Consider the following 24,670-nt stretch of genomic DNA (forward strand, 5'->3'; position numbering starts at 1 on the left):
TAGAAGCCCTGGGAAAGTCTTTGAACTTGTTGGGTATAAATCTGTTAAACATTTGTATATAGCTATGATCAGCTTAATCTCCCCAAAGAGAAATTATTACTTCTTGATTTCTTGAATGAGAATAAATGTCGTGTGCATGGTACTCAGTAAGCATTTAATAATGTCAGTAATAACCATTATTATGAATGTGAGCTATCATTGTTTCCTTTTTAATAACAAAATGCTTTTATTTGAAAGGCATAGAGACAAAGAGACCTACAGGGATCTCCCATTCAGTGACTGATTTCCCAAATGCTCCCAATGACCGGGCCAGGCTGAAGCCAGGAGTCAGCGATTGAATCCAGGTTTCCCTGGCATGTTGCAGGGACTCATATAGCTGAGACATCACCTGCTTCCTCGCAGGGTGTGTCTTTGAGGGAAATTGGAGTCAGGAGTGTAGATAGGACTAGAATACATACACATCAACACACGAATATCCCAAGTGGTGTCTTGACTATGCCAAACTGCTGTAATTCGTAATGAATTCTTTCACTGTCAGGTCCAGCTTTAACAAAAATACACAAAACCCTTCTGGGAGATTTTTCTAATTAGACGTTTGGAACTAATATATCCCTACAGCCCCATACTGGTTGCTCAAGATCACATCAGCAAAACCAGGCATGCACCCCACTGCTGTCTTACAGAACGCTGTCCTGGTGGGGCTTATTATGAACAGTTACTCTAGTGAGGAGGCCACAGCCTGTGGCTGGAAGAAGCTACAGCCTGTCATGGTCCATAAGCAACTAGTTTCAGGTGGTTTAATGACATCCCCCTCTGTCTAAGCATTCAAGTGGCACTGCTGGGAGGCAGGAAGCAGTATGAAGTATGTCCCTTATCCATCAGTATCTTCTGCCAACTACCCTAAACTATTCTCCATATATCCTAAAAAAGAAATAACTTGCAAGTTATGAGAAAGAAGGCCAATCCTCAAAGTGATCTTACAAGATGTTTGGGGTTCAAGTACTTTGGGGATCTGCTGTCAGGCTCAGCGGCAAGTAAGTAGAAGTGGAATAAGAAGGGTGCCTGTGTGAGACCAGGTGTTGATACGCAGGCCTCACTAGAAATGTGTGAAGGAGCAGGGACAGTAATACCTCTGCTGTCAGGAGGAAGATCTCATCTGGAATGTGCCGGATCCCACCAGCAATGACTCCCAGTGCCACTCCAGGGAAGACATAGGCGTTATTTCCCTGCCCAGGAATGAAGGTCTTGCCATCCTCCAGAGTCACGCTCTTAAAAGGACTACCACTGGCAAAAATTCCTCGGCCCTGGAGGCAGGAAGGAAACCAGAGAGGGATCTTAGAGCCTGGCTTTTGTGGAAGTAATGGTTGTCCAGCCCTGTCTCCCAAATGTTGGCGCCACCCACCCAACTGACAGTATTGTTTTGAGAACATGGCAGGCACTCAGAGTATGCTTGTTTATTTGACCAAACCAGTCTAGCCTCCACCAGAGTTACTGAGAATCAAGAAAGTGCTAGATGCTGATGGAGTTCTTGATATCTTTTTCATATGTCACCTCTTGGGAGGGTCAACTGAGGACATTTCAGGAATGAAAGTGGCTTAGAGCCTACAGGTGCCTCAGGCCCCGGATTCTGGTCAAAGATCTATGTATTTAGTGGAAACCCTGACAGTATAGCATAATACTGAGAGCTTGGGTTTTGGAATCAGACCTGAGTTTGGGGCCAGTTCCATTCCTCATTAACTTTGGGATAAGTTACTTAATTATTCTGAACATCAATTTTCTCATTAGTGATATGCGGATTTGTTTTTCAGTCTTATAGTGTTACTCATAGTTATTGCTATTGTATCCTTTCAGCCAGGGGAAGGAAAGACTCCCCTCTGACCTCAGTGACCCGGTAGCACTTCTCAGCTGTGCACTCGGCCTTGCTGGTGGGGTTGCTCAGGGCAAAGATGATAGGGCGCTCGTGGAAGGAGGCCATGTCCCTCAGAATCTGCTCCGTGAAGGCTCCTGCGATGGCAGCAACACCTACAGGGAAAAGGGCGGGTAGTGGGGATGCCTGCTCTTCACCAACAGCCCATTCCTCTCCAGCATGAAGGAACCAAGTGCACTATCAACAATTCAGGGATGTTGGGGATGTTATCTGTTGTAAGGACTGAAGGAGCACAAGGGGATAGGGCATTCTTATGTGAGCTGAGATGTCTTGTTCATTCCAAAGGGACTACTGACTCTTTTTAGTTCCTTGCCATCTTGGAAAGTATTCAGGGCATTGATGTTGAGTGTGGCCTGCTCTCCCAGTTTGAAGAGATATGCCACAGTTTGTCTTTGGGGAAGAATGCTTGACATATTCTGGTTGGAGACTTGCCCTGGGTTCCTCCATTGCGCTATGTAATTCTGCACCACCAAGACCCAACCCTGGTGCCTGGTGCCTTGTATCTTTTTTTTTTTTTTTGGTTCCTTATTTCTATGGTTTTTATAAACTCATCTCTTATCAGAAGTTTGTGGCACTGAATTGGACAGGGCTCAGGGAACAGAGCTGTGTTTCCATGCGCTGAGCCCCAGTCTCTCCATCTGGAAGTTAAAGGTTAAGCAATCTGGACAATGGGTTATCTTCTAGTTCCTACCTATGATGGCTGTAGGCTTCACCAGCCTCACCACCTCCTCTAGAGAGTTCACTTCAGGATGGTCTTGGGCAAACATCTCCTTCTCATGGTTGAGGTGGCTTCGTCCCTGTGGGAAAAGAAGGAGCATGAAAAAGCTATAGTGATGATGGCCTGGTGGGCCAGGGCACGGATGCACTTGGAGACACCAAGAACATTCTCTGATGTGACCCCTGTCTTGGTCTTAAAAGATCAGAAGCCTTAGAGTCTATCCTTTGGGTCAGATTTCTTGGTAAAACCTAAGGTGAAACCACAGAGATGTGTGTGTGCGTGTGCGCACTTCTTTATTCCAATCTGGTACCAAGTTTGATTGAAGGATGGGAAGTCCGATATAATTTGAATGTGTTTTACAAAAGCCATAACCTTTCTGTGAAATACTAAATTGAGATCCAGGACAGGCTCAGAATGGCCAGCTATGCCCAAACAGCTCTACTCTAGATTCTTTCCATTATACAAATAGAAGTCAGTAGGTGGCAGATTAGCTTGTGTTGGTAAATAGATACAAATGTTTCTGATAACTCCTCAATGGCTTCATGTGAACCAGAATGAAATGTCAGATTTGAGAGCTTCTTGGTTAGAGGTGAGATCCATGGGATGGAGAAAATGATGTTGAAACATGGGCAGAACTGAACAGTCACACTTCTGGCAACCTGTGCTCTAGAATGGAGTGGACTACGGAGAGGAATCTGGGTCCACGTTCTTTGTGGCAGTAGTATGTACCCTTGTGGAGTCAGCTTCTGCTACTCTTCGTTAGTTACCCCATGTGCTTCTCTGTTCCCATCTGCTATTGTGTTTTATCTGTCTAACTTCCTATGTTACCGGAATTTTGACAATTAAAGCATGGCACGCTGAATAAAGTCCCAAGGGAGTAGACGTAGGAAACAAATTGTGATTCAGATACACAGAGAAAGCTTCTTTGAGGAGGTAACATTTGCTTTTAATTAGCAGACAGAAAAAAAATAATAATGGGTTCATTAATTGTAACAGATATCATTATGAGATGTTAATGGGAGAAATGTGGTGAGAGGTATATAGGAAACTCTTTATATTCCTACCTCGTAATTTTTGTGTTATGAATATATCACCATTCTGAAACTAAAAAACAAAGAACCAATCAAAAAATTTTAAAAGAAGATAAGGAGGAAACTGGGAAGGGGTTGAGGATTTGGAGTAGGCACAAGGAGGAAGAAAGTGCATTTCACGTAGGAGAGCAAAATATGCAAAGATATGGGAGAGAAGGCTGGTATTGTGGCACGACAGACTAAGATGCCACCTGTAATGCCAGCTTCCCAAATGAACACCAGTCTGTGTCCCAGCTGTGTTACTTCCAATCTCTCTCCTTGCTAATGCACCTGAAAAAGCAGCAGAGGGTGCCCAAGTGCTTGGGCTCTTGAACCCAGGTGAGAGACCTGTAAGCAGTTCCTGGCTTTGGCCTGCCTCTGCCCTGGCTATTATAAACATTTAGGGAGTGAAACAGAGGATGGAAGGTCTCTGTGTCTCCCTATTTCTTTCTCTGCTCGTCCATCTTCCAAGTAAATGAATGAATAAATAAATAAATCTTAAAAAACAGAGCTTAAAACTTTTGAAGAACTATGATTCAATGTGGAGTGTATTGTGAGGCAGGAAGTGGTGGGAAATAAGACTGAGAGGAGGCACACACACACACACATACGTGCTGGTTCAAAACTTCTGTTCAGGAGCAATTAGTTATTTTGGGTTGGATTTGTGCTTTGGGAGTTAGGCCAATGCCTGCTTTTTCTCTACTTTGTCTGAATGGTTTTCCCCTTGGAGCCTTCATCCAGTCCATCTTGTGGGAGCTATAGGTGTCAGGAAACCCCCAGGGATCCCTTGGCAGTACCTTGACTATCAACCCCTTGGAGTCCACCATCCAGATCTTTCTTGTGGCTTCTGCCTTGGATACTCCTTCTTTCTCTAGGGCCATCACAAGGAGATGTGCGATGCCCATGGCTGCCTGGAAGATATCATAAAGAGGACATTCAGAAACAAGACAAATGGCTGTGCAGCATTTTATCAGAGGCTAAATGTAAGAGACCATTCTTTTCTTTAATCTCCTACTTCTAGGAGGCCCACTTGAGTCCTTGTTTTTGAGACACCCACATTCTGCGACCCAGGAATTCTTCCTCTCCACAGAACAAAACTTATCCCTCGTTGATACTCCTAGACTCCTTCTTATTCTCCTGGGGCAGCAATAGAAAACTACTGATGGCACCTACCTCACCCGCACCTTGGAAAACAAAGACATGATTAGAGAGCTTGTTCTTGGTGATTCGCAGAGCAGCTAGGATCCCTGCCACAGCAACAGATGCTGTACCTGCAACATAATAAACTGTGATCAACCCCTGGTCACTTGTCCCCAAGATCCAAGAGAAGATTCTCAGAACAGTTACCCACACTTGAGACTTGTGAAGGAAACTTTCCTTAGCTGTGTCCTTGGCGCTTGTACTGATAGTCCTTGGTGAGGATCCGGGAGTCTTCAGGGTTGGGACACAAGCCTCCTCCTGTCCCCCTGCTCCACTCTGAGGTCCCCTCCTCCTGTTAAGAGGTTGTCAGGATCACTCCTGATTCCCCTAGATGTCTTTGTAGTTTAACTATTGTCTAATGCTGATTCGAGTCTGTTGACTATGAGTCACCAATTATTATCCTGGTAGGCTGTACCTCACATCTTCCTCACACATTCTAGACAGATGGAAGATTTCTCTCCCGCCCCATTGCAGAATAACATAGGGTATTAAAAGTATATTAGGTTTTACAGTTCTTTGATGTAGATCATAAGCAGTCTGAATCACACTGATTGTTGGTTCGTTGGTTACTTCACAATATCTTATTGTATATGAGATAGGCTGTTTGAGGTTGAGATAATATTACATTTTACAGGTACTATTTTTCATATTGACATCATTTCATCTTAGATTATGGCAAACATGTGGTATCTAACCTTTGGGGATTGGCTCATTTCCCTCAGCATTATGGTTTATAATGGAATAGATTCTTAATAATAACAATAAAATGGCTATGGTGCCAATCTCTGGATGGCCTGGGCACATTGTGGCAGAAGAAATACATTGGCTTCTTTCTATTATAGGCAGAAAAGATATTCCTCACTGGAATAGATATTTTCTGGATTTGTGCGCCTCTTGGTCTGTAGTACCTGTGTGGGTGCTTGGAATGCCTATTCATCATCCAGATCTATTCCAGACTGCAGGACTTTTAAACAAGCAGCTAATTTTACAGTAAGAGAAGTGAAGCAATGGGCTCATGCTCACAAATTCACTGGTTTCAATACACAGCCCTCACCCAGGGGCAACTGACCTAATAAATAAGTAGAAGAGCTCACTAAAGATTTATCTAAGACTGAATCAAGGCGGCACTCTATGGAAATGAAAAATTCTGTCTTTAAAAAAATGCAGCATAGGGCCAGGCATGGTAGCGTAGTGGCTGAAGTCCTTGCCTTGCAAACACCGGGATGCCATCTGGGTGCCAGTTCTAACCTCAGCAGTCCCACTTCCCATCCGGCTCCCTGCTTGTGGCCTGGGAAAGCAGTCCAGCGCAGTCTAAAGCCTTGGGACCCTGCACCCACATGGGGGACCTGGAAGAAGCTCCTGGCTCCTGGTTTCAGACGGTTCAGCTCCAGCCATTGCAGTCACTTGGGGGAGCGAATCATCAGATGGAAGATCTTTCTTTCTGTCTCTCTTCCTCTCCGTATATTTGACTTTCTAGTAAAAATAAGTCTTCAAAAAATTAAAAATGCAGCATATATTTGACTTAGTAAACAAAGTTTAGAATACATTGTATTATTCTTCTAGAGACAGAATATATGACATGAAAATTATGGGAGAGAGAGCATAGAAATGGGATGGGCTCCCCTCATCATTTCAACCTATTATTGCCCATTTTTTCAACTTTGTTCTCTCCTGGATTAGAGGCTTGTCTCCAAAAAGGAAATGCTTCCATTAGCATTTACAATATGATTCTATTGAATGGGAAACTGCCACTTGGCCATTTAGGACTCCGTATGGCACTAAGCCGGTAGGCAAAGGCTTACTTTCCTGGCTGTGGTGATTTGTCTTAATAACCTAAGGGTAAATTGGGAGCAGGGGGAACTATATGTGGAGCCCAGGTGATTGTCTTACTACTTCCATACTCTGTGTTCATGAATGCTGATACAGCTAAGGAAAATGAGACTACAAAGCATTCAGATCCTTCCAAAATAAAGGTGTGGGACACCGTCCTGGAAAAAAACATTATCCAGCTTAATTCCTATGTCAAGATAAGAAAACTTCAACTGTGAGGAAGAAATTTATAAGTATAGACTGTGTTCTCATGACTAGGTATGGAAATGAAGAGTGTAGCAGCAATACATGTGTGAATTTTTTTCCTTTGTTACTGCTTTTTATTGTGGGGACAGTTTGTTTTCCCTTTTCTTTCTTGTTATTTTGTGTTAGTTTTGTTGAAGATTAATTCTGCACCTTAGTCTTTACACAGCAGAATTTTCGGATGTGGCTATCTGAATTGTTGAGAGTAGCTAATCCCTCTGAGAGACAGGTAGCATGGCTGTATTCCAGAAATGATTAAATCTCCCTCTACTGCAGGGAGAAAGTGAAAATGTCTTCTCTTATGTGAAAGATAATGACATTTTGTTGAGGTTGATTTTTAATGTCTTGGAGTATAAATATTTAGAACTGTGTGCATGAATGTCGAAAAACCAAATGGACTGATTGTGGCAATTTTTGAGTAATTGTGCCTGTTTCAAGTCCATTCTTTACATTCCGTGGTCTACAAGCCTCTTCTCATTTGCCAACTGGCTCTATGCCAAATTCTTCGAAAAGGTGATGCTACAGAGTGACTGAAAAACCACACGAAGGGGAAAGTGCTTTTTTTTTTCTAGCATCCCCCAAACTAGCAGGATTGGTAGATTCAGTGTACAACACTTAATGAGATTTGAATTTTAGATAGTTACCAATCATTTTAATGTAAGTATGTCTCATGCAATATGAATATTCCACAACTTACCTGTTATATATTTAAAATGTAAAGTTAATAGGGAACCCTGCATTTTGTTTTTGTTAAATCCAATATTCCCACAGCCTTGCTTCTTTTGCCAAACAGTAGTTTGCTTCTAAGGCCAACCTTGCGGTACACACCTCAGAGACACCAAAAGCACCCAGCTGGCAGCCCCTCTTCTTCCTGTTTTCTTTGTTCCCATGACCTGTCATCCTCTGTGAAGGCAACTGCAGGTCATGACTGATACAGAGTTTATGATCATCACAATTGGCACACTAGTGCCTCCAGGACAGCCAAAACCAAGGACATTATACTGGGACGGTTTGTAGATTATGAAACTGCACAAATTAAAGAAAACTGATGTTATCCAGGGCTATTAGGAAACAGTGGAAAGTAAGAATTCCTTACATTGCAAGATCTACAGTTATTTTTTTGAAAACTATATCCCAATATAGAACAAATACATAAAATGTTTTTTCCCTTTGACCTCATTTCTGCTTCTGGGAATTTATATGGAGAACATCCAAAACATATGAATAAGGGTATTTATGATAGTGATATTTATAATAAAGAATCACTGGAAATAGCTTGAATATGTAAGAAATGACTAATGTCATTATTGCTAATTAAGTACATTAGCTAGTGTGGGTATTACTGTGTGTATTACTGCTCAGAGTGCTATTCTCTTATGTCCTCAGTAATGAATGTGTTCTTGTTACACTCCAGTGCTGTATTGTGCAGTTGTGGCCATGAACTGTCAATAGGATGCAAAGGCAGGGCTGGGAGCCCTGGACTGAGGGTTCCCAGAGTGTGTGTTTACTAACAGCCTACTGCCTGACAGGCAGCATGTCAGGCATGGTGGAGGACAGAGATGAATCAAACATGCTCCCTGCCATTATTGGAAATTTTCAGATTCATGTAGTTACTCAGCATTGCATATGAGCCAGGCTCGAGTACTGAGGACGCTCTGGTTACAGAAAGGATCAGGTGCATTCCTTTTTATAAAGGAAAAGGCTATTAAGCGATTGCAAGTGTGATGACTGTTAGGAAGAAGTCACTATTAACATCTTTGTTTTTTTTTGTTTATATATAGAAACACACATGATGGATCTTTGTAAAGTTTTTGGAGAATTCATAGCATGCCTGAATTTCTATTTTTCTCTTCACAGATAACCCTATCCTTCAATTCTATTCCACAAGGTTCTGCTGTACCCTCATAGTGTTAGTACCCACAGACCTTTGCAGTGTCATGTCTCCCCATGCAATCTGTGTGCTCATTGTGCTAGTCATGGCTATTTAGGCACACCACACATTTATATTTATGCATTTTTTCCCATTATGCTTCCACATTCTGTAGAAGCCTGTTAAAGCTCATGATTTATTCCTTTAAAACTCAGCCCAAGGGGTCAGTGCATTTTCTTAACTGGCTAATCTTCCACCTTGAAGTGCACAATCCCATATGGTTTCTTGTTTGTGTCCCAGCTGCTCCACTTATGATCCAGTTCCCTGTTTGTGACCTAGGAAAATAGCGGAGGATGGCCCAAAGCTTTGGGACCCTGCACCCATGTGGAAGACATGGAAGAAACTCCTGCTCCTAGCTTCAGATTGGCTCAGATCCTGCTGTTGCGGCCATTTGGGGAGTGAAACAGTGGAGGACAGCTCTTTCTCTGTCTCCCCTTTTCCAATAATAGTAATAAAAGATGCAGCAAATCAGTTGCTACTGTGATGCACTGCCTGTTTCTCTCATGGATCATTAATTATCCCTTCTTTCCTTGTATGTTCTTCCTTTCTAATGTATATCATGGCCAACCTCAGCTCTGAACAGCTTCCACAGAAACTCCAAACTAACACCAAGAAAAGCATCAGAAACAGTTTAAATGATTACTGAAATCACTTAAAGAGGTGGCAAGGAAGAGCTGGCACAGTGGCACAGCATGCTAATCTTTTGACTGCAGTGCCGGAATCCTATTCCGCCTGCTCTGCTATGCATACTATGCATCCCATACGGGTGCTAGTATATCTGGCTGCTCTACTTCTGATCCGGCACTCTACTAATAGCAGGGGATTATCAAGTACTTAGGCCTCTGCATCCATGTGGGAGACCCAGAAGCTCCTTGGTTCCTGGCTTCAGACAGGGCCAACTTTGGCTAGCACAACCATTTGTGGAGTGATCCCATAGAGGGATGATGCCTCTCTCTCGCTCTTCTGCTGTAACCCTGGATTTCAAGTAAAAAATAAAACTTTTAAAAATTGAAATAAAGAGGTGGTTAGAATTGTATTGTGTAACGTCCTTCTAATCTCCAAATATCCTTTCTTCATTTCTTTTCACAAAAACCTAGTTATTTTGGTACTTGCTTGCCACTTCTTTGACTCTTCACGTCAATTCTATAGCTCTTAGGCGTGTACCTCAAAACCTGTACTGTTAAAGATCTCCAGATGATCTGTGTGCCTGTTCAAGTTTGAGACACTCAAAACTAATAATGACCTCTGTAGATGCAGTATTCTGTCAGTTTCAGGACTGTGAGAAGCATACGCCACTAGATGGCGGTAAAGATACTTCATCATTATCGTTCCCAAGGACACAACACTAGACGAATTTGTGCTTTTGGGTGTCAAGTATTTTTAGGAGTTAGGACACAAGGGTTGTATAACTGGGCTTACCTATAGAAATTCAGAATTGAATGAGAAATGGAAATCAAGAATCTCCATTATTGTACAGACAAACCAAGAAGCAAAAAGAGGAAGGGAGATGAAGGCTCACTCTAGTCAGTCACCCAATTGGAACCGGAGCAGGGAAACTTGGGACATAGCTTCCACCCCTTCATCCCCTTCATGGTCTGTACAGCTCAGGAAGCCTCTTCTGACTGCAGCCGAAGGCAGCAGACGAGGCACTATGAAATTTTACTGGGTTGGAACTAATGGGTGGTAATGGAGGCAGACAAAAGTTAAAACTGAGCAGTGAGCATCAGTGTTCAGTTGGAAGAGGTGGGAAACACAAAACAATGGAAAATCTGATAGGACAGAGTTTCAAATTTCCCTAAAAGCATATGCGGGCAGCTGCTACTTGTTGAGCACTCTCACTATGAGCTTGGGCTTGAGTTATGTGCCTACTTGCATTTTATTTTTCATTTAACTCTTTACAACTAGTCTGAAGTAGGTACTATTATGTACCCACTGCTATGTTATCTTTCTAGAGGAAAGTGAGGCTCAAAGGACATAGAAACCGTCAGGAGAGAACATCGGAATCCTCTCACCATCAAGTCTTCCAACCTTTGGCTTCTATTCATGTCCTTGCTCCTGTTGGCACCCATGAAACTGGTCTTGCTCCCATCTAAAGCCACTTCCACTTGGGTACTAGATCCCCCAATTTTTCTTCTCAAAAAATTCCTATTGCTATTTTTCTTCCCATTTTACACACCCTCAATTTCCCCTTTTTAATTGCATCATTCTCGTAGGTAGGTGTGTGTGTGTGTGTGTGTGTGTGTGTGTGTGTGTGTGCAATTCCCATATGGTGAGGTTTCCATACTTGCAAAGATGTCCCTGGCTCCCATATGGTTACCATGTTATTCCTTACTGCCCTTTATATCAAAAATCGTAAAGAGATGAAAATCACTGCTTTCATTTCTTTTCAGTCTCCCTAAAATTCAGCCTGTTGACATGACATGCCTCTCCCTTGTCAAATCCAGTGGCCACTTGTCATCCTTCCCCCTGAGCCATGCACATGACTTCCTTTGGGGAACTCTTCTTGCACTTGGCTCCTGAAATGTCATACTCATTGGGCCCTCCACTTGCTCCTGCTTCCTGTTCTCCCTCCTGGGACCCTCCTTGGACGCCATTCTGAGGTGGCAAGCTATCCTGACTAACCAAAAAGTAGAACGGAAAAGCAGGAAGAACAGCAGTTTTAGGTTCCAATTATAAAGCTTGGCAAATAACGTTGTCATCTCCATCATTAACGTCACAGGCAGCTGACCAGTTATTGCCATTTACAATTAAAGGAAAACAAGTTTTATTTTGCAGAGGGAGTTTTCCAGAATTATATTTCCTGTAGACTGAGAACTTGAGGTTGTAGGTTCAGGAAATAACACAAAAGGACAAGCTGAAAAGGTAGTCTCTGCTTTTAATAGTGACATATGACAGTGTCACAGAAATTTCATATTGAGTAACAGATTATCAGGGCAAAGGGAAAGAATTTACTGCTTTATCAGGTAAAGGTCACACTGCTGACCCAGGCAGCAAGAAGGAGGGGAAGAGTTAGGCTTGGAGAGGGCTTGGCCAAAGTGGTTTAGACGGCCTGGCCCCAGCAGGACTGCACAGCCTCTCTCCCAAGGCCAGCCCTGTTTCTTTGACCCACAAGGATCACCTACACCCAGTTGTCAGCAGCTGTTACCATTTTTTCTTTAGTGGTTTTTGAACGCCTGCTCAGGGCCTTCCCTGTGCCTGTATGTGGATGTACAAAGCCTCAGTTGTCAGCACAAAAGCTCATTCAGGTTCCACTCATTGGGCACCACGCTGAGGCGACTGTATCTTTATTTCTATATCATGAGGGACTTTTCTAGAGCCCTTGGATTTTCTGGAGGCAGTTCCTGACCCCCAGAGAAGGCAGAATCAGGCATTGGGAAGGAACCAGAGGGAGAGAGCTTCATGAACTTCTGGGATTCTCTAGGGTTTTGGCTTGCAATGGTTGAAACAGGCTAAGTTACAACACAGACTAAGACGCAATATGGGTTCAGATTCAGAAGACCCTGGTGAGCTTCAAGGCTGGGCATAGCCCTCAGAATAAAGAGCAGCTTTGAAATACAGGACTTAGCAAGAGGGACAACTCTGGGGGCCAGAAAGAGTTAAGGGACCCTTTCACAGGGCGAGAAGCAGGGACTTAGCATGGTGCTGAAGGGCAAGGAGTGATCAAGGGGGCAATAGCTTCCTGAGAGCTGGAAACAACCCTTGGTGTTTTGTAAACAGCACAAAGCAGCTAGGTGAAGTTTCCAGGGCTGGGCCTCTCCCACCTACCTTCCTACCTGTCCCCTTTCACTCACCCACTGAAGTTATGGTTCAGGGGTGTGTTCCACATCTGAGAATCCCATCCATGGCTCTAAATCTGACTTTCCATTAAAAATAAATAAATGAATAAATAAATAAATATTAAAAAATATATAGGGGGTGACAGTGGCTGAACACACCACACAGGCAACTTGACAAGCTATCTGGCCCTAGGAGGTGTCAGAACTGGGGGCAGTACTGGTCCAGGTGATTGTGGGGAAGGGATGTGCAGGATTCTTGGAAGTCGAGACACCTGTCTCCAGGCTCAATGGTTGGTTAGCCTTCAGTTAAAGGTTTGGGGTCATATCAGTCACCAAGCTGGCAGCATCCTGGTCCTGGCATCTGCAAGTCTGTCTCCCAAAGACAATACTGGCCTGGCCCCTTGTATTACCACTCCCATTGCCTTTCCCTTCTGTGTCTGTTTTTCCTTGCCTAAGAGCCCTCAGAGGCATGCCTGACCCCAGCTGAAATAACAAAGTCACCTGAGCCTCTGCCTTTTCCAAAATTCCTGTGATGATTCATTTCATTGGCAGCCAGTGATGAGTCAGTTCATTGGCAGCTCTGCCCAGCAAGGACCTGACTGGCCCCAGAAGAGGCTTCTGTGGCTCTGAGCTAGGGTGAGGAACTGAGTAAACAATTGGAAGCCTTGGGGAGCTCTTCTGCCTTCCAGTGCTGAGGTTCCAGGGGCCCAGCCCTATGGGCGCCATGATTCTGAGGTGGGAAGTGCAGTAGGGTTGCCTAAGAGGCAGTTCCCTTAATGTGCAACCGGGCTCCTCGCAGCTCCAGCCCATGACCTGTAATCAGGGAGCTTGATTGAATGGGGTCCCTGAGAATATCAGTGATGTCCTCCTTTTTGGAGAGGGTGTGCAGCTGGGCTGGTGTTCAGAGCCGGTGGCACTGCCTTAGTCTCATTTTCAAAGGGCCGCTGGGCTGTCTTGCAGCTGTGACTTTCAGGCAGGTTTTGCATATGTCTCCAGGTCATTCTGAGTGGCCAGGGCTTGTCTCAGCTCTCACACCAGTGTGGCTTTGGTTTCTGCATTTCACTGCTCATCCTCATGGCTTATTCATTTCTCCTCTTTGTCATCCTTCACTCTCTGCTTCATGCACAACTCTCATCGCTTCTCTTCACAGAGTGCTCTCCTATTTTTGAGCACTGCTCTACAATTTCTGTTTCATTTCTCCTTACTTTGAAGTTAGCATGAGTGCATCTCCTGTGTTGACGTCTTGGTCATGAGATTCCTCACTGTCTTTAGTGAGCTGGGACCACCCACTTATCTGTGAGAATGCACACCACAGGCTTCTGGTCCTGGGTCCATCACTAACCAGCCCGTGATCATGGATGGCCCTTTCCTTCCTTGGGCCTTGCTGTCAGCTCTGAAAGCTACAGCCATTTTCAGAGGAGGGAATAATAGTGATGGGGAGGAGAGGAGGAGAACAGCAGAAGGGTACGGGAACACTGACATCTACCCTCAGGCAGGGTGTAAAATCTGACCCTTAGCGTGATGGGAAGACCTGTTCCATCACCCGCTACACACATGAGTAATAGTAGCCCAGCGTCACACAGAGAGCAGAGAATTCCCAGTCAGAAATGACGGGTCTTGGTGTCTGTCTGGTTGGGTGATCTCGAGTGAGCCTTCAACCCTTGTATTTCTGTTTCCTCAGCAGTGACACAGGACAACACTGCCCCTTATGAGGGACTGTGAAGCACTGTCAGAAACTTGTGAGGTAGAATTAATGCAACCCCTCTTCAGCCCTGAGGTAGTGCTACTCGTTGGCATAATTTGGGTCTCCTGGGAAGCATATTCTGAGATCTGATGACATGCTCAGGATGTTTTTAAGATGTGTCCTCATGGAAAAGAGGGGAAGGAAGTTGGATTGGGTGGGGTCAGGGGTTGGCTGCAGTGGAAACCCCCAAACCTCACCCAGGGGCCAAAACCATGGAGCCTTTATCTTCCCTCAGCCCTGGCAGGGGAGGACTATGGACTAGGCAGGTCTCTGTAGCAGAGGTGCTGCCATCTGCTGGGGCAGCAAGTCCTTCTGGAAGGATCCTCTAGGTGAAGCTTCTCCAGGCCCACTCCACCTGGTCATCAGGCTGCGCAGGGCAAACGCTGGATGACATGACAGAGTTTCTGCCGTTCCAGAACTATATATGAGATCTACATGTGACTTCTAGATTCATGACTTTCATGTTGTTTCTGGGAAACAACATGAAAATGGGATATTTCCCCTTCATTTTCTGTGGGACCTGGAAGATTATCTTATCTGATTTTGCCTGGAGGATCTTTAGGTAGTACTAAAAATATTAATTTAAACGAATGAATTCACAGGGGCAGGTGTCCAGTGTAGATGCATCCACATGAATGGGTGACTGAGTTTTTGTGAATGTCACTTTGTATAGATGTCAATTCATTCATTCTTCACTTATAAAGTGTGTAATGCGCTTTGGAAACTGGGGAACAAGAACGAATGAAGTAAATTCCTACTTGGAAGCTTCTTATTACCTCCTTGAGTGGGAGACAACACAATACAGGCAGTACCCCTTTGGGATACACCTGGGCAGATACTCCAGGAAGACTGAGGAGCAGATGCTGATGTGCCCCATTCCTGGATAGGAGATGCTCAGGTTGCCTGTTGGGGGTGAGCAGGACTTTTGCAGGCTAAGATGATGGCAAAGTGGGAGCAGCATGTTCATACACAGAGAGAAGCAACTGGTCAAGAGGTCATGGGGGTTAAAGAGATTTTCAGGAGGTAGAAAAGAGACTCCTGAAGCCTTTTTTTTTTTTTTCAGGAAAAGAGAATAGGCTGTCATGATAAGAGGGTTTTCATCTTAGAGGCCCACTCTGGCAGCAATGTTGGGGGAGACCCCCTGGACCTGGTGTGTCCTTGTGTGGGGTCTGTGGGGGATGCATGCACGTGGGGCTATCTGTGTTTCTACATCTGGAGCATGTGCCCCAGGTGTGCCGCCCACATAAGCTTGTTTTCCACTTCCACTCTGGCCTTGGTAGCCCAGGAAGGAGTCGGGGAGGACATCCTGCTACTGATTCATAGGTGTGTGATGTGGCAGGGGAACTGGTCAGGGGCTAACTGGCAGGTGCTTCCTGCAGAGCCACAGGCACAAGTCTGCCCATGCAGCTGACTGTGAGCAGATGACAGCACACTTCCCTCCTCCAGCCAGTCCTCCAGGACAACACTACTCTGTGCAGAGTCAGCTGCATGGGCAGTCTGGGTGATCTGTGGCTGTCCTAGCCCAGGCCTGCCCAATACTCAGCCATCAGGATAAAGGGGGGGAAGTAGAAAAGCTGAGGGTCTTCCCTTCTCTCTGGATACCAGGCTTCAGATACTGGAGTCTTGTATTTTGAACTTCATTGTCTAAATGTGCTACAGCTGTGCTACCCTACCTTTTGATCATCCATGACAAATACCAAAATATCATTGATCACATTTCTTATTTCCTATGATGTGGACCACAAGGAAAAGAAAAAGCACTTGATTTTGTATGGGTCTCAGATATCGGTATAGTATGGTGAGTGGTAAAAAAAAAAAAAAAAAAACTTGGAATTCGAAGTCTAAATACTGGAACTCAAATCTCTACACTCAGTGATTATGTAAGTTACTCACTCTCTCTGTGCCTCAGTTTATTCAATCATAAGACAGAGGAACCCATTATCTCATAGTATTAAACATGCCAAGTGCTTAAAACAGTGCCTACATTATAAATCTTCATGTTTAAATGTTAGCTGTGTTGTCTGGGTTTGAATCTTCTTGAGTTTGTCCCTGATTCACTTGATGATGTTTTGCGACTCCATTGGAGCTCTAGAGGAATCATTGTAAAGTGAGAATGTGGTTGCTCTTTGGGCCCCAAGGACAGGGACTGAGTGTGCTCATTTCCTTTATCTTATAAAGCTCTTTTGTTTTAAATGATTTTGTTTGTGCAACTTCATTTGTAAATAATAATCTATGTGGACTCATCATGGTGTCTCTGGAAAGCTACAAAATACTCAGAGTAACTCAAACTCAAAATGCTCCTTATTCAAAATTCCTGAATCAGCTGAGATAATCTCTGAGAGGCCACTCACCATTCCACCTTCTGATCCTGGCACCGCCATGGCAGAAAGTAAATGCCTTTAGCTAGTTCTGGGCTCTGGTGGATGGGTGGCCAAGTGGAGATGCTTCGCCTGGGATTAACATTCTGTTTTTTACATTTGAGCAGCAAAGAGTTATAGACACAATAATCCTCCCCTCTGCCCCCTAACACACACGCAGATGTGTGTGTGTATGTGTGTGTGTGTGTGAGAGAGAGAGAGAGAGAAAGGACACTGTCCAATGATTGGCTTCCCAAACACCCAAATTAGTGGGACTGAACCAGGATAAAACTAGGAGCCAGGAACTCATACGTGGATGGCAGGATTCCAGTGACTTGAGCCATCCCTGCTGTCTCCCAGAGTTTGTACTATAGGAAGCTGGAATCAAGAACTGGAATTGGGACTAAAGCCTAGGTACTCTAATAGAGATGTAGGTGTCTTCATTGGAGGCCTAATTAGTAGGCTCAAAGCTCATTTGCATATTGGCTTTTGAAGTAGTCTTTGTCCCTGGTGCTGATGTCTTTGAAGGTTATCCTTTTCAACAGTGCACATTTCAGCCATGATAGAGGACAGGAATTGTCCTAACTCTTAACCAGAGGTATAGCTGTGTTGAGAAGACCCTAAAGTATGTTATGGTTGTGCAAGGCCATTTTTACAGCAATTAATGCTTTGGTCTGATGAATCCTATGCACTAGTATTTTCTTTTTTATTTTTTTTTGTAAGTAACCTAGTTTTACTGTAATTTTTGGTGATGAATAAAACATTTATATGCAATAAGTCATTTAATTTAGGGGAGAATTCTACACAATTTAGTAAGAATTTTTTGCTTTTATATTTTAATTTTGATTTTTATGATACAATTCCTTAAGGTTTGGTATTCCCCTCCTCCAATTCACACCACCTGACTGATTTTCAAATTAAAGATGGACTCCCAGTGAAACTGTTGGACATATCTGGACAATGGGATGATGGACTCTGACAATGTCTGTATCACCAATGTCAGGGCACACTTAAATAACAGACTGATGGAAATATAACTCCTTATGAGGGACTGTCCTATTGCACTAATGCTTGCTTTATGAGTGTATTCACTCTGAATTTTCATAATATTCTTTCAAGGTGGTAATAACCTTTCCACTGAGTAGATAATAAAACTATAGTCAGAGAAGTGGCTCGTTCAAGTTCAAACAAGAAAATATTGTTTTGAATTTCCTACATATATCAAATCACAAAATTCTTACCTACCTCCAAGGCAGTAATAATGATCTCCATTTTGTAGATTAGGATCCTGAGGCTTAGCAAAGTTAAAGCATTTGCTAAAGTCCCAAATCTAAGAATTAGACAAGTGGAGGCTGAATCCAAGTTTAATGTTCTTTCTTCAACAGCTGCTAGCAGCAAGCCAGCCAAGAGGTGGAACCCCTCCCCCACTTTGGCAAGCAGATGAGTCTCATGAAAAGGCATTAGTCTTCAGGCTTTGCCAGGTGGGTGGAAACTTACCTTGGATGTCATCATTGAACATGCAGTACTTGTTGCGGTATTTGTTGAGCAGGCGGAAAGCGTTGGCATTGGCAAAGTCTTCAAACTGGATGAGGCAATTTATTCCAAATCTATTGGGTGGAGGAGGGGAGAGAGAAAATGCATGATTGTGTCTCCCAGGCAGGTCCCTGGCAGATCTCAGCCCGCAGTGGGAGTGGGGAGGTATAGCATGGCTTCCTCATGTGGTTTTTTTTTTTTTTTTTTTTTTGGACAGCCGTTTGGCTCTTGGATTCCTAGTCTTGGAGTTCTGCCTACCTGTCATGGGTAAGGACAGGGAAAGGAGAAAGTAGAGGACACTTGGTTTGGTGGTCAGCTAAGTCCCCCCCACCACTGTATCCAATGTGACTTGTAGCTGTTGGGGTTGCCATGGAAGAGCCAGCAGTTCTGAGAGTACTGAGATGGGCCTGCTCTCTGTGTAGCTTGTGGTCCTCCATGAACCCAACAGGCTATCTGTGCTCTGCAGGCTTCTTTCTATTCTTATCCTGTTTGTAAAATTAGTATTTATTTTGAAACGCAGAGGGAGAGAGAAAGATGAGAGAGAGAGAGAGAGGGAGAGAGAGAGAGAGAGCTTCCTCTTTGGCTGCTCTGCTCATTGCCAAATGAGGGCTAGGCTGGGGCAAGTACAAGCCAGGAGCCTAGAACTCAACTCAAGAGTGTGGCTCACCATGAGTGGAAGGGATTGAGGCACATGAGAATACCAGAGAGCACGTGCTGAGGACTCAGAAGTGGAGTTAAAACTCATAAACACAGGCACTGTGAGGTGGGATGTGTGTCCCAGGTGGCATCTCAAATGCTGTGCTAAACGCCCATTCAAGCAGGTATCTTTTTGGTGTGGTTGGTCCAGGAAACATTGTTTCTAGTTTAATAATGCTGTGCATGGCTTATATTATTCAGCAGAAATTGTAGTGGGTAAACATCCGTTTACTCATGTTTTGGTCCTTCCAGAAGCTTAGCCAGTCAGAGCTGCTTCCAATCAGAGTAGTTCAAGTTGTGTTCATAATACAAGGGCAGAAACAGAGACAGTGACCTGCCTGAGCCCCATGCCGATAGTGGTGCTGGGCTTGGGTCAAGAGGCTGGCAGGCCTGACCTTCCTCGCCACAGACATCTGAGTGACCTTGCATGTGTCTCTGCACCACTCTCTTCTGCATTGGTTTCCCACCTGTTAATGGGCACAACAATACCAGCCAACTTTTGGTGTGGATGGGTGAGGGTGGTTGTGAGGATTAAAAGCTGAGGGTGGGGACTGGCATTGCAGTGTAGTGTGTAAAAAGATGTTGCCTGAAACACCAGCATCCCATATGGGTGTTGAATCCTAGTCCCAGCTGTTCTACTTTCAATCCAGTTCTCTGACCATGTGTAGCAGTAGAAGATGCCCAGATGGGAGATTGTGGGGAATGCACCAGTGGATGAAAAATTTCTCTCTCTTTAGTTCTTTCAAACAAATAAACAAGCAAGCAATTTTTTTTTTTTAAAGCTGAGAGTGTTTTTTCTCCAGCTTTATTCAGGTACACCTGACAAAGTCATATACATTACAGTGTACAATGTAGAGATCTGGTATTCGTACACGTTATTAAATTATGACCATCACCACACTGAATAACATATGCATCATCTCACACTCACATAGTCATCTTTTCATAAATGTGGTATGGGAACCTAAGAGCTCTTCTCTTAGCAAATCTCAAGTGTATAATGCTGTATTATTAACTCTACTCTGAGGTTGATTTATAGACTGTAAATTGCTAAGTACAAGAATCATTCGAATCACAATTTGTATTTACAACCACAGAGAAAGTGTTGATGACGGTGGATAGTGGGCCGGGGGTTACTGTGTCTCCTGACCTACCACCCAGACCTCTTCTGTTACAATGGAAATAGAAACGATGGATAAAACCTTGCAGAAGTATAACTCTCTGTCTGCCAAGCAACCATTTACAGTGAAGTTTTTTTTTTTTCATGGTGTGAATTTCAAGAATTCAAATTGGGAGGGGGAAACAGAATGTCTTTGGATGTTGGTGACATTTGACTGTAAATAATTTCCACAGGGCTTCCAGTGTTGTTCCGGAACTGCTTAGAGCAAAAACATTGAAAAGGTCAGATAACAAAACAAATCATGCGTTTCTCTCTCTCTCTCTCTCTCTTTCACACACACACACACACACACACACGCACACACACACTTGACCTTTAAGAGACATCACTATTCATTTTCAGAGGGGGTGAAAATAAGGTAAGATTATAAACAAATACCTTTATTCAGTGTATGTATGATTATTACTCAAGGTTTAATTTAGTCTTATATAAGAAACCTTCCTCTGGCTCATAGAGCATTTTAAGGGCACGTGGAATACAAACCTTGTTAATGCAAGTCACTTTAATCTTTACTTGGAACTGCATGAAAGATCCTGTGGACCACCAGGCAATAGCCTAGGCCCAGAGCTCCTTGGATTAAGATCCTGTAGACCCCTACCCTCAAAGACATCCATGACGATGGCTGCTCCCTCAATCTTTCACAGTCAGGAAGAACGTCTACTCTAGGTTTTCACTCTGCTTCTTTTCAGTCTCTGACAACATTCTCTCCTACTTTTCCTCCCTGTTGCTTCATCTACCCATTGTCTGTATCTGTGGCTTTGCAATCTTCACCCTGCTGTTCCAGCTTCTCTTCCTCTTTTCTTTCTCTCTGTGTCTGTTTTACTCTTTTCATAACCTTGCCTTTCAAATAAATACATAAATATATATTTAGAAAAACAGCCTCTAAACTAAACTTTTTGTATACACTCCCTGTTAATGCTTGTGTGACTTTTTGACATAGCCACTGCTTTCAGAGAAGGAATCCCGAGCTGCATAAGGATGTTGTTTACCCAGGGACTCTTTCCTTTGTCGCCCTTGGTAAAGAGGTGGAGTTGGAATTTGACTTTGGCTCCATGTGACTCTGACCATATTTACTTGGCTCTTTATAAAAATACTGATTTTTAAAAGATGAAACTAAATATATGATAAAGCTAAATGTGTTTCTCCATTTTGAAAGGCAGAGATTTCTACATGGTGTAGAAAATTTTGAAGACAGAGGTAGAAAAAAACTATGTTCTTTTTGTTTCTCACAATGATGTTTGGTGACGTGCCCTTTATTACTCTGAATCTGTTTCCTGGTCTGAGAACCTCCTTGTATGGAGTTGGTGCTGATATGTAAAGGGTACAACTCATATTTCTCCAAAGCCAAAGCAGGGATTAGTGGCCATTCTTAGTAAAAACAACCTGGCTTAAAAAAACCTGGAGAGTTTGTGACTTAGTCCTCCAGATGCTTACACAAACTAGGCTATCTGAGGGAACAGGGCTGCAGAGGCCACTCTTTAGGACACACTGTGGGAGCAGCAGCAGCAGGATCCCTTCAGAGCCCCGCTCCCAGAGCTGTGATTTTAGGGCTGGCAGTGTCCTTTCTGTCCAGAGACCATCCGTTACCCAGCTGATTCCTGTTTGTTTCCTTTCACGCTTTTGAACTCTTCACCCTGCAGCCCTGGCAGTGGCTGAAAAACATCTGATGATTCTCCACTGGAGAATTCCTGCAATGGGGAAAGAGGCACCTCCCCAAGCCACACACTAGCTGCCCAGACTTTCCAACTCTGGAGACTAGCTAGGAAATGGCCTAGGAGCTACCAGGGAAAGCAGTTAAAGGCCTGGACTCACTTAGATCACAAGGCTGATGAGTGGATATTTGATTCACTTTTTTTTCCTCCACAGCACTTAAGCAAAGAGGATGCTTGCATCTGGAGACCTGTGCTCAGGAGCCTGCCAGGGGCACAAAACCTAGACCATGTCTGACAGAGCCAGGCACGTGTCATCTGCGGTACGGCCCCCCCAGCACAGGGTAGATTGCAGGTGACTGTCTGTCCTTCCCCAGGGAGCTGACAAGATGCAGAATAAGGGGTGCTAGAGTAGAACATTCCAGGAATTGCAGACATCATTTCTTTGTTCTGAAGGTCAGGACCTGTCATTCTTTCAAACACCTGGACCTGACCTTTTTCAGGCCTGAATAAACAGGAGAGATCTGAAAGGAGCTGGTGAACTTGCTCAGCCAGTCTCCAAATAGAATGACTCAAGTTACTGCTCATATTACTGTGGGAATTTGCTCTTTCTTTCAACAAATTGCACACCTTCTGATCACGAGTGTTCAATGAGAACATCGGTTATTAACCAGAAGAAAACCATTTGTTTCATTATCTTTGTTTCCAAGAACCAAAGTACCTGGAAGCTCATGAAAACGCTAGGTATTTTTTTCTATTCTACATATTTCACTGAATTCTAGTCCCTTGATGTACAATCAGAAAGGGGTTCAGTGGTTAAACAAGTTTGGAAAACTCAATTATTGCATGTAACATATACAACACATATTAAAGGCTCTGAAAAGTCCTATGTTAAGAAACTTGCTTAATCTAGCACTTTCTAAGTGTATCTGACCAGACAACTTGCACTGTAGCCTTGGCATAATGCACCTGGGGAGAAGACTTTGCAGAAAGAGCTTATATAGGGCTGAGGTGAGTCGACTCAGGGGGGCCATCTCTTGCTGGGGGCTACTGTAATTGCTGCTTTTGGTGAAGATCACTGATCTTACCTCTCTCAAATCCTTCCTTCCCTCCTTCCTTCCCTCCTTCCTTCCCTCCTTCCTTCCCTCCTTCCTTCCCTCCTTCCTTCCTTCCTTCCTTCCTTCCTTCCTTCCTTCCTTCCTTCCTTCCTTCCTTCTTTCTTTCTCTTAATTAATTAGGAAGGCAGACTTATAGTGAGACAACTTACACTGAGACAAAGGAGAGGCAGAAACAGAGAGAGAGAGAGAGAGAGAGAGAGAGAGAGAGAGAGAGAGAGAGATCTTTCCCTGCAGGTTCACTCCCCAAGTGGCCACAATAGCTGGAGTTGGACCATTCTAGAGCCAGGAGCCAGGAGCTTTTTCTGGGTCTCCCATGTGGTTGCAGGAGCCCAAGAATTGAAAAGCTCTGGAGATTTTCAAGAACTGGATTGAAAATGGATCAGTAGGGACTTGAACCGGTGCACATATGGGATGCTGGCTGCCATGGCACATATCAGCCCCTGTCTCCCTTTCCCCATACTGTCTTCTGCATATTTTTAAAAAAGGTTTATTTATTTTTATTGGAAAGGCAGATTTACATAGAGACAGAGAGAAAGCTCATCCATCCACTGTTCACTCCCTAAGTGGCCACAATGGCCAGAACTGAGCTGATCCAAAGCCAGGAGCCAGGAGCTTCTTCCTTGTCTCCTACATGGATGCAGGGTCCTAGGGCTTTGGGCCATCCTTTATGCTTTCCCAGGCTGCCAGCAGGGAGCTGAATGGGAATTGGAGTAGCTGGGACATGAACTGGAGCTCACATGGGATTCCAGTGCATGCAAAGTGAGGATTTAGCCACTGAGCCATTGTGCCAGGCCCTTCTACATCTTCTTAGGCATGAGTTGGTGCAGATCACTTGTTTCCTGAAACTCTTAGAAAAACTTTCACTGCCTTGGGGTTATTTTCAAATTCTAGTAGTGTTTACTTTGGTCCTTACCCTGTCCCTCAACATGCGTTTATGCCATTGGACACTCTCGGTACGTTTTACTGCTTCCCAATTACTGTGTACCCTTGTGCAGCCACATGTTTTTGCTTAAGGTGTTGATTCATTTTCTACATATAAGCTATTACTGCACAGCAAGCCAATCCTGTGACTCACTCTGCTACAGGCAGAGGGTGCAGGGAGATTATTGGATGGGTGAGGACATCAAATGCAGTAGACTGCAGAAAGAGGGAACATTGAAAAGAGCACATGGAGTGATGTCCAGTGGGATCTTTAAACAAATGAAGGGCTGATCTGTGGACAAGGAATTAAGCACTTATGTTGTGTGGTTTTGAGGGGAAAAAGCAGACCAAGGGCTAGAAGGCAGAAAATCCCAGGTTTCAATGTCATAAAAGACAGAGACATTCCATACTGGGTGGGAAGAGGAGTAGACTCTGCAGCCACAGGAGCTGCCCTTGGCACGGAAGCAGTGGAAGGGATCCCAACCCGGAGGTGAGTCCTGACTCTGGGAGATTTCCTGGTATGCTGGACAGACTGGCGGGCTCCTGTGGCTGGTATTCCTACTGAAGGTGGAAATCCCGTTGACCAGCATGACAGTCACAGGAAGCAACAGTTTCTAAGCAAAAGTCCAAGGAGAACGTGTCTATGCCTCCGTCACTGCTCTGGCAATGAGTCCAGACAGAAAGCACTTCAGGAACAGTTTCGATTTCCTCCTGAATTTCCCTCTTGGCCTGAGTTCCGAGGCAAGCACGCAAATGGCACCAGGAATGCTAGGGCTGG

The 24,670-nt window shown here is 44.1% G+C and overlaps 1 protein-coding gene across 1 annotated transcript in view; it reads right to left on the reverse strand.

Moving 5' to 3' along the window:
* Nucleotides 1–24,670, reverse strand: part of ME3 (malic enzyme 3) — a 163,747-nt gene that overhangs the window by 3,532 nt on the left and 135,545 nt on the right. Inside the window, exons 7-12 of the mRNA XM_040964089.1 lie at nt 18,293–18,402; nt 4,889–4,986; nt 4,513–4,626; nt 2,619–2,724; nt 1,880–2,022; nt 1,131–1,304 (exon numbers count right to left, since the gene is read on the reverse strand). Of these exons, the coding sequence (XP_040820023.1) occupies nt 1,131–1,304; nt 1,880–2,022; nt 2,619–2,724; nt 4,513–4,626; nt 4,889–4,986; nt 18,293–18,402 (745 nt within the window). The remainder of the gene's footprint in view (nt 1–1,130; nt 1,305–1,879; nt 2,023–2,618; nt 2,725–4,512; nt 4,627–4,888; nt 4,987–18,292; nt 18,403–24,670) is intronic.

Source organism: Ochotona curzoniae, unplaced genomic scaffold, assembly GCF_017591425.1.
Source record: "Ochotona curzoniae isolate NIBS_2020 unplaced genomic scaffold, NIBS_Ocur_1.0 scaffold_3223, whole genome shotgun sequence".
Classification (NCBI taxonomy): Eukaryota; Metazoa; Chordata; class Mammalia; order Lagomorpha; family Ochotonidae; genus Ochotona; species Ochotona curzoniae.